General features: G+C 38.1%; 1 protein-coding gene across 1 annotated transcript in view; it reads left to right on the top strand.

The window, feature by feature from the left end:
- Positions 1-9938, top strand: part of PTPRQ (protein tyrosine phosphatase, receptor type, Q) — a 127242-nt gene extending 117304 nt beyond the window's left edge. The window contains exons 49-54 of the mRNA XM_009327521.1: positions 1122-1256; positions 1369-1494; positions 3723-3871; positions 5684-5819; positions 9493-9616; positions 9901-9938. Of these exons, the coding sequence (XP_009325796.1) occupies positions 1122-1256; positions 1369-1494; positions 3723-3871; positions 5684-5819; positions 9493-9616; positions 9901-9938 (708 nt within the window). The remainder of the gene's footprint in view (positions 1-1121; positions 1257-1368; positions 1495-3722; positions 3872-5683; positions 5820-9492; positions 9617-9900) is intronic.
- The last annotated feature ends 717 nt before the right edge of the window (positions 9939-10655 follow it).

The following is a 10655-nucleotide window of genomic DNA, read 5'->3' as shown; positions in this document are numbered from 1 at the left end:
ACAGTTTTAACAAATGGGAACTTGGCTGCTACTTTTATTTTCATTGGATAAACAAGACAAGTTTACAAAGTCAGTAACTGAACTGTGAGCTTTGCATCCCTGAATTATAGTTTCTCACCTCACTCTTAAACTAGGGAGGATTAACATAGTTTCTCACTGCCACCTGTTCTGTGTATTATAGATGGAGTAAGTAACAGGCAGATGTGAATTATAGGGCTATAATTCCAACAAGGAGCTTCGGTGGTGCTATAAACCACTGTGTCAGTGGTTTTGAGCAATAAGCAGAACTCTGTGATATTATAGACTGCTAGCTCTGCAGCATAAATTTATTGCTATTATTGCTATTGTTATTTTAGACTTCCTGCAGTACATAAGAGTTCCTGTCGGGTACGCTTAGTTTCTTTGAGGAAACAGATCCATGAGAACCCATGCACCGACAACATTTACACAGATTTTTTTCAACAAACTTCCTTTCCCCCAGGTTTTACATTAATTTATAAATGAACTAAACAGCAGAAGCCAACACTAAACAGAAGTCAGCCCCTACAGTAGGTTTCTCAAAGACCTTTTATCAGAGATCATTTGTTTGAGTAAGCTCCATCCCTAAGTTACAGCAGATCCCTGACGGTCACTGGAAGGACAAGGTCATCAGCATGGTGTATAGCGTGCACTAGCTCTCAGACCATTCCTTAGTTGTTTCCCTGGCTCTGCTGCTCCTTAGCCCTATTTAATTCTACTTTGTTGGCCACCACCTGACACAGTTCTTGGTGGCCTCTGGCTGGATCTGCAGATATGAAGGCTTAGGTATTTTTAAATGGGAATTACTGACCTGCTGTCCCTGTAATTTCTCTGCCAAATGCATTTCTGTTAGGATGGCATTTCCCAAACTTTATTAGAGCATTGGTTCATAACTGATCTGCACGGTGGAAAAAATACCTTACTTCCTTAGGTTTTCAAGGCCATCTGCCATGCAATGGTTAGCCAGGCCTGTGCCAATTCGTTTAGTATGTCTGACAAGGTTCTAGCCTTAGGCATGATAGCTACAGGCACAACCATGAGTCGCATGCAAACTGTTTTTTTCCTTGCCAACCATTATGTATTAAATATTTTCTTTTTCTTAGGGTTATTTATGTCCAAATGAGTTTATTGCAACTCAGGGGCCATTACCAGGAACAGTGGGCGATTTCTGGAGAATGGTGTGGGAGACGAGAGCAAAAACACTTGTGATGCTTACACAATGTTTTGAAAAAGGACGGGTAAGTTACCAGTGTACCAATTAACAGCATTTGATATAATTGGAAATTCTGTATGTAGTTTCTGTCAAGATTATAATATGATCATTGTTAATCAGTAATCATCTCCCTGCAGATAAGATGTCATCAGTACTGGCCAGAAGATAATAAACCAGTTACAGTGTTTGGGGATATAGTGATTACTAAATTGATGGAAGATATTCAGATAGACTGGACCATCAGAGATCTAAAAATTGAAAGGGTAAGCCAGAACTGGAAGCTGATTTAATAAAACCCATCCAACACCTCAAAGAACATCAGATGTGCTCCATCCCACCCAACTATCCCTCAGTATTATTCTTTTACTCTTTTAATGCATATGCATTGTACCTCCTGGTTTTCCTGCATTTTGTTTTCATTCCTGGGTGTTGGGGTTTTTTTCTGAGAATTTTCTCCAGTTTCTGTCACAAAGAGCTCAGATGTGTGGCTGACATGCTATGAAGGGCCTATCAAGGTTACTGAACCTCTGGTCTGGTGGGAGGTGAAGTTTCTATTTGGACACCTCAGTTGTCTCTTCTAGAAAGGAGTAATCCTAACCATTCTGGGATCAGACAAATCCCTTTGAATGTATCCCTCTCAGATTAAAGGGCAAGATTCTCTGGTGCAGTGCAGCTGTTTTTCATTGTACCACCAGTTGTATTGGCCTCCACCCCCAGGAGATTCATTCAATATAAATGAGAATCATGAGTATTACTCCCACTCTTTGTGCTGGGAAGGGGGGTGGGAGGTACAGCATAGATGTTCATCTTTGTCATGATCCACAACTATAGTTTCCACTCTTTGGAAAAATTAGCACCCAGCGTTAAGTCAGACCAGCAGGTGGGCTCAGAAAGCAATCTGGGCATAATGACCCAAGGTGAAGTCAGCCTCCTTGCACTCCCGACATTGACCTGTGTTGTATGCGGTGCAGCCAGATCCTAGGACCTGAACTTGGCTATCCAAATACATGCATTACCATCCCGTGGCATGTGCATGTGACAAAAGGAACACAGCAGTTAGGGGATTGTCTCAGGGGTCACCCCATAAGGATATGTCGTGCACATAGTACCGGACGATTCAACATTTTAAAATGAGTGAGAGAAGATAAACTTTTTTAAGCTAAAATAAGACATAAAGTAAACAAGACTGGAAAAGGGACTATTTAGAGTAAAAATGCATGCCAGCAAAATGCAAAGTCACCTATGTTCACCAGGGTGAGGCTGCAAAGAAAAGAAAACAAAACATAACTTGAATTGACTAAGTGATCCATTTACTATAGCTGGACTACCCTGCACAAGAAGCTATGTCCTTTATAAGCATGTCATTAAATGTGCCATATTGCTGGCTTTGAGATTGTACTTCATCGTCCATTCACAAATGGATGGATTCTTGATGATCTTCCAGTGAAGGTAAAAAGCATATGTGATGGAAATCATTCACAATTATTGCCATATTGCATCCAAGGTCACTTCTCTTTTGTTTTTATGTTGATCAATTTTAAAAACATAGACCCAAAGTAGTTGCTGCACATAATTGTTCACAGTTGTTCAGTGTTTCTTGCAATATGAAAAGAGCAAGTGGTTGGTTCGAAATAAATTAAAAAATTGGAACTGGTTCATTACACAGCAGTTGATTAAACTGTGGTACTCCTTGGTGCAAGATATTGTGAATGCTAAAAACTTACAGGACTTCATAAGATCTGGAGAAATTAGTATAAGAAAATTCTGACAAGTACTATTAAATTTCAAGATACCATCTCTTACTGAGGCAGTTCATAAGTAACAAACTGTTAGGAATGGAAAGGATAGTCTGTGGAACTACAGGTACACTGTTGTCATGTTTTATAATTTTCCGTATGAACTTCCCTTGACTGCTGTTGGAAACAGGATATTGGTCTAGACAGGCCTTTGGCATGATCCTGTGCTTTTATTCTTATGTCCTTCATAGTTAATTTAGATATCAGATCATAACCAGCTCTTTTCTTTGAGTTACTATTGCTGCTGCTCTGATTGAGAGGGCATCAAACACTTAGAAAATATGTTTGTGTTTACCAGCATATGTGTGTTTGCCTCGACTACATTAGATCAGTCTTAGAATGATTGCTTTTCCCTGAATAAGTTTGTCAGCCCAGTTCACTAAACTTCTAAATGAGCTATAGAAACTTCAACCTGTAATCTACAAATTACATTGATATAGTGACTGAAGTCAAATGGAGAGTGACTGCTGAAGTCATTAGTACTTCCTGAAAGATGGACTTGATGCCATCTCTCTCAAAAAACCTGCCGTAGGATCTGTGCGCAACAAATTATCTCTTGGCACAAGTACGTCTTATAATTATTAGGCTATTCTACCTTTCTTTTTTACATGAAATTGCTGAGAAGTTTACATGTAGCTTACTGGATCTTCTGTCACATTTCTTCTGCAAAAACTGCTTTATTTTATATTTTTCAGCATGGAGACTGCATGATGGTGCGGCAGTGTAACTTTACTTCTTGGCCAGAACATGGAGTCCCTGAAACTACTGCACCAATTATCCATTTTGTAAAACTTATCCGTGCAAGTCGAGCACATGATAATACACCGATGGTGGTTCACTGCAGGTAAGCATATTCACCAAATCATTATTTAGTATCTTATAATTTGAAGTGCATATTAATTCTCGGGCAAGTTGCCAGAAGAAGAACAATGAAAACTGAGTGCACAGGTATGGTTCTAGTATGGACAGCAGTGAAGGTTTCTCTAGCAGTGCCCATAGTCCTTTCTAGGACGTAAAATGCCAAAGTGTGTCTGATCTTCCGTTCTTGGAAATCCCATTGAGGTAATGTCAGTGAAATAGTTACTTCAACAATTACCGTAAGGTACTGCTGGATTTATCTCAATTTTCCTCTTTATCGTAAGAAGAGGAATAGCAACTGACATGTTGGTTTTAATTACTTCTATTATATTTCTAGCTCTTCTTAAGAAATAAGTATTAAAAATTGTATTTTAAAATGTACATGCCACATATCAAGAGGAAGAAACTATTTGGGAGCCACAGACAATGACAAATAGGAATAAGGGTTTGCGTATGCCAGATTTCAAGCTTGGATGCCTGTAAACAGCTAAAATCTATATTTAGGCTCTTAAATAAATGGTATGGTGGTTAGAGGTGTTCAGCTGTCATAGTTCCCATTGATTTCATACTCAACACTCTTAAACAGCTATTTCAAAAAGTAAGTGTGTGGGGAAGGCTAAGTCTTCAGGAAGGTGGTGAGTGCGTCTGAATTTCGTATGCAGGTCAGTGTTCCCACCAAATGAGTGGGCAGACTCCAAAATAGTCATCTGAACTCAGAGGCTTGCGATTGATTCTTTGCCTCATTCTCACTTAGTGTGAGTCTGGAAATATGCGGAAGGAAAAGCTGGGTTTGGTGCCACAAATCTCTTCCCTAACTGTCCAGTTATCATGCATGGGAGCCCTTTCTATTTGTCCTCAGCGTCCTACAGGTGCCACCCACAATGGGTGATAAAGCCTCATTTTATTTGATATCGTTGTCATTGGCAGTTTGACATTTCCCTCTACTGCAGGGGCCAGAGAGACTGTTACAGGAGGGAACCACACGGTCTTCACGTTTTGAGGACGCTTATGTGCTCTGGGGCCCCTCTGCAATGAATCCTATCCCCTTTTCACAACACAGATACATAAAGGGGCCAGCATGGGCCTGATACTCCACCTGTGCTCAAATTCCCGGTGTTATAAAGCAGCAGTACGCGTTCTCATATCCAGAAAGCTTATTCATTACTTTCTGCTCATTAGATCTTGCAGGTTCAAGAGAGTTTTTCTGTGCAATTCCTGATTATCTGCAGCGATATACTCTGCATTTATTACGCTAATTGCAGAGAAGTCTGATAGTGATTTTGAGAAAATCCTATTTGTTTTCAAACCTTGAAATAAAACAACACTAGCTACCAGCATGCCTTGCACACACATCCTCCTTTTAAAAGTGTTTTCTTTTCAATGTTTTGCTAGAGCCCATGTTGTTTTGTCTCAAATACCAAAAGCATCACAGAATCCAGGTGTGATTTCACAAAATCTTGTGATTTTTTTTTCTTTGAATTAGTGAGCTCCAGAAAATTCACAGAAAAGCTGTGGGACCATTTTTCCACTTACACAGGTTTGGTTTAGTTATATCTCATTTGTCCCATGCAACCCCTTGTAAAATCAAAATCAGAACGTGGCTCAAATCCAGATTTCACTTGATCCCATTCAGCAAGGAGACACACACACACAAAAGTAAATACTGAAAAAGATTGAATTTTTTCCAAAGTTTTCTATTCACAATAAACTTAATTTAACCAGAATATTCTAAGAAAATATTTTATACTAAAAAAATGAACATAAAAACTTTATTTTATCTTGCATATTATGTTTGCAGTGCTGGTGTTGGAAGAACAGGTGTTTATATTGCACTTGACCATTTAACCCAACATGTAAATGACCATGATTTTGTGGATATCTATGGACTCGTAGCTGAGTTAAGAAGTGAAAGAATGTGTATGGTACAGAATCTGGTAAGATTTATATATTTATCTATTCTGTTTTCCTGTTGTTAAAAAGTTAGTCATCTCATCTCCTACAAAACAAGACTAGAAAACTCATAACAATCAGCCGCCTAATACATTTTCTACCAAATCCTGCTTTTATTTGGATTTCAAGCATTGTGCAACTGTATTCTTTTTATCTATTTAAGTATATTTGGCCAGCAAAGTCTTGACAAGTGCTGAAAAGAGTGCTGAGATATTTAGTGTTTAGAACCTAAATCATAATTTCTCAGACTTTGGGAAAGTTCATTTCCAGTTTTGGGTGAAGAAGAGTTGTTAAATAAAAAATGGATTTGCTCGTGCACTACTTAATTTGACTTTATTTACTACTTAACTGTATTTTTTGTGTATGTATATGTAGCAAGGTCTTCCAAACTTTTCAGTATTCACTTACCTTTGACCTCATTAATGATTCCTTGATTCTTTTTAAATTGCTTCAAATAAAATAACACATATGGATAGAACTAAGCACAGACTTCAGAGTTTGCAAAATCAAGGCAATGGTGGGGTTTGGGTCTAAAAAGGTGCATTTCTGGCAGACTTATTGAATATGGATATAAGTTAGTGATGACCAGCTGGTAAGGAAGACCTCTGCTGTACCTGGAGATCTGGGTATTTTTAAAGGATAGCAGAATTTAAAGCTGATCCTAAACACCCAGTGGAATGGAAATCCAGCTGTATTTGCATAAGGCTTCTGGCCCTAAGTCTCCTGTAGGCCAGATCTAACCCAAGGCTGCTGCCTGAAGCCTTTGAGTACGGGTGAGCAGTTTCAGGATGAACTTCCACATGACTGATGGATTTAAACTGATTTTAATGTAAGGAGACTTGTTCCATTAGGAATGCAATTCTGCTGTTCTATATCATGTCAGAATATACGAAAAGTGTGTCAGAATGTACAAAGCGAGGTTAACCTCTCTTCAGCAACTGCACTTCAGCTTTTTTGAGACCTCCTGGTGATACTGTGTCATGCTGTTTCTTGTAAGGTGCTGTCTGATTACCAATTGCTTTCAATTTTTCCTTTTGAAGTCTTGATGCAGCTAAACGATTGCCAGGACTTCCCTGTGATGATGAATTCTGGGAATACTTTTTTTGGTTGTTGTTTTACACTTTTGACTAGAAATAGAATCATCTGAAAATAAGGCAAAGGCTGGAAGACAAATTAATGGGAGGCCCCCCAGAATAAAATCTTAAAACAGTAAGACATTTGATAAGATCAGTGTACATTTTTAAAATGTGTATTATTTTTGCGTACCTCTTCATTTGCATATTTTGGCAGAGGCTAGAAAAAAATGTGCCAAAACACAATAGAAGACGATGGTCTCATAGTTCTGATTTCCAAACAGATCAAGTATTGATCTATATGCTAGCTGCAAAATCCTGAGACAGGTTGTTCTCTGTCCAGGCCATTTCTAGCTCATGTTTGCAAGACTACAAAATGCAGATCAGCACTAAAACGTGCCCAAAGAGAATGAAATCTTGTAAAGTTTTATGGCGGATTCAGTAGTCAAGCTATTCTGACAGTTCTGTTATAAAACACTGTTTAGTAGTCTATAAGTCAGATTTTACGTGATCAGCACAGAAGATATGAAGAGGAGCAATTCCTTCCCAGAACTCAGTTTAGAGATCCCTCAGTCAAACTGTCTGTGAGATCTATGAGTAAAATAAATAAAACCTGGTTGCTCTCAGACCTGTCTTTTGCTTGGTTATAGCTTCAAAATAGTTTTTCTTTTGCCACCAGAGTCACTCTCTGTTACTGTAGCCAATGGGCACAGAATGGCCCACATCTGTGCAATTAAACACCTCTGCAGTTACCACTCTTCACAAAAGACAGCTGCATCCAAGCTCTCTATAGGGATTGACCCATAGTCTGTAGTAACTCCTGAAACACACCTGGAAATTATTTGAGATAGTGCTGGTTCACGTGGATCAAAACTATGCGAGGGACTATCCAAACAATTTGCAGTAGTTTGGATGATCAAGTTGCACCGGCTGGCGATGTACCCAGACACGTTAATTCCCTAATGTAGATATAATTTCAATATCCTGGTACTCTGCCTGGCGGCCTGTACATTACCAAGGCCTGCCCTTGGACTACAGATGAAGTGCATAACCTAATCTTTAGTGAACTTTTTTATTCTCTCTCCCACTTCCAACCATAAAAAGACTTTCAAATAATTAAGAATGTCATTAACTGTAACTGGGAAAATAATTTGGCACACATACATTCCCCAGCTATCCTGCTTCACTCTCCCCTGGCAAACCCGGAAAGATTTTCATTGCTACATGCTCACAAGTAGCTGTATGAACACGAGAGATTATGGAGCTTTCAGTCTTCTGAAGTCCAGAAACCTTCTGAATTGGAGCAACCAGTCTAAACTCCACTGAAACTTAAGACCTTCATTCTAGAAATCCATATTTGTCCAGTGGATCTGTTAAAGTTTATAATCTTGCCAAGACAAGTACAAAGGCTAGTTTGAAATAATGCCATGCTATTGCTTCAGTAAGCAAGCTATTGAAAAGTGTAATGGTACTGTGTACTTCAGGGGCCTGTGAAAGTCTGTTTTAATTACCCGTGGCTCTGGAGCTGTGACCCTAAAACATATCCATGTAAACAAATTTCTCTTATAAATTTGAGACACTTGAATTGAAAACTGATGGCAGTTCTGAAACAAAATAGCAATTATTGAGCAGAAAAAGTGCACTAATGTATTTACCTGTGCAAAAGTCAGGGAAATTAAAATTATTTTGGTCATCTCCATCTGTGGAGATGTTCAAAACCCATCTGGACAAGGTCCTGGGCAACGTGCTTTAGCTGACCCAGCTTGAGCAGTGGGAGTTGCGCTAGGTGATCTCAAGAGGTCCCTTCCAACCCAAATGAATCTGTGATCTGGCTCATTTTCTGCGTCTACATACACAGTACTTCTCCTATGTGAAGATATGCTTAATCCATTTATTTTCTTTCTGTCTGTTTTCATTCTTTTATTTCATTCTTTATTTCATTCTTACATTGCCTTTTTTTAATTTTTCTCTGTTCAGCAATCATTACCCAGAGTTACTTTATGTCCTTGGAAGTGTCAGATTAACTTTAGTTCCCCACTCTTTGCATTATAGTCTGTTAAAAATGATGCTACAGTCTAAGAAGTATCACTAAAAATAATGTGTTTTTTTGCTCTTAGCAATGGTGCATGCTCCTAGAACATGTAGATTTACTTGAACTTTTGCATTTGAGTGCACCCTGCTGGTTTTCTCTATGCTAGAAAGAGGAAGATTTTCTCATCTATATATTACATTCATGTGGTTCAGTTTCTTCAGTCTGAATCTAGTGGCAAAAAGTAATCAAACAACTTTTCGTAGAAGAAACCTTTACAGAAAATTGTGAAAACAGCCTATTAGTCTCAGTTGTGATTAGTCTAATTTCATATATCTTACTGGGCATAAGAATTAACATGTTTTGACAAATTTTAATGCATTATGCCTCATAATGAATGAAATCACATCAGGCATATATGAAGTATTGAGGTTGCTGAGTTAAACTGCAGTTACTTTGAGAACATCTAAATGTTATATAAAAAATTAAAAAGTTTTTTGGTATTAGAATTACATTTTTCTTCTACTCAAACATCTTTAAATTCACATCTTACAGGCACAATATATATTTTTGCATCAATGTGTATTGGATCTGTTGGCAAGCAAGGGAAGTAGTCAGCCCATATGTTTTGTAAATTATTCGGCACTGCAAAAGATGGACTCTCTGGATGCCATGGAAGGTAAGGAGGTACAGATTGTCTCAAATATTATTTTTTCCTAGCAGGTGCATTGACTTGTCCAGACTAAGAAGCAGAAACAAATACTTTGACATGCATTTTTTGGCTTCAGAACTGTAATTTTCTAGCATTTTGCTGCCCTTTAGTCTCCCTCATGGTAACAGTCGTTGCTCAAGCTTTCCACTTTCTTCCCTGCAATATCTTTTAAATTCAGCCGAAAGTTATCTGCCATTAGTTACTGTTTGTTTACAAGGCAGGTTAATGTAATGTATCTGTTTCTTTTGTAGGTGATGTGGAGCTTGAATGGGAAGAAACTACCATGTAAATACTGAGACTAAATATTAAAGCTAATGCGATTTTGAAAGTCAAAGTCATATTTTTCTAAGCACAGGGGCCAAAGTGAATTCCCCTATTTTGATGATTAAAACAAACACAGATGATTGAAACAGCTTTTCTTCTATCAACGTGCCTTCATAAATATGTTAAAGTATTTTATTCAGATCACTGAGCAATAATGATTTGGAGTACTTTTGCACAGACTGCACTTCTGGTGTTATATGAATACTGCATTCAGTATGTATTTAAATAGAAAGTGTGTTTGAACATATTCCTTTTTTCCAGTTATCTTTGTAAAAGAAGAAAAATGAGCCAAATAGGATGTAAAAATTTCATATTCCCATTGAACTTATTTTGGTGTGAATTTGCTGTGTTTTGGTTTTAAGTAAAAGCTACAGTTCCGTGAATCATTCTTGCTAGATTGGTTTCAGTGTTGTCAGCTCTTGCAGATTAATTCCAATACCGTCGCAGTGATCTTTACCTAAATGTATGTTCTTGGGTTTTGAATCTTTTTTTACGAGTGGTAGCATATCAGCTCACGATCCTGAACAGCTGAAGAGTCACCTTCTGACATGGGGAGGATTATTCAGCTTTTACACAGCACACAGTAGCTCTTCAGGGACACTTGGGGCTATTTAAGCTATCTTATAATCAGTGGGTTGTTTTTTTAAATATACAATGGTGATTGCATATGTTCAGTGCTGAA

The sequence above is a fragment of the Pygoscelis adeliae genome, unplaced genomic scaffold (genome assembly GCF_000699105.1).
Source record: "Pygoscelis adeliae isolate BGI_AS28 unplaced genomic scaffold, ASM69910v1 Scaffold113, whole genome shotgun sequence".
In the NCBI taxonomy this organism is placed as follows: Eukaryota; Metazoa; Chordata; class Aves; order Sphenisciformes; family Spheniscidae; genus Pygoscelis; species Pygoscelis adeliae.
This window is presented reverse-complemented; position numbering and strand designations above follow the sequence as displayed.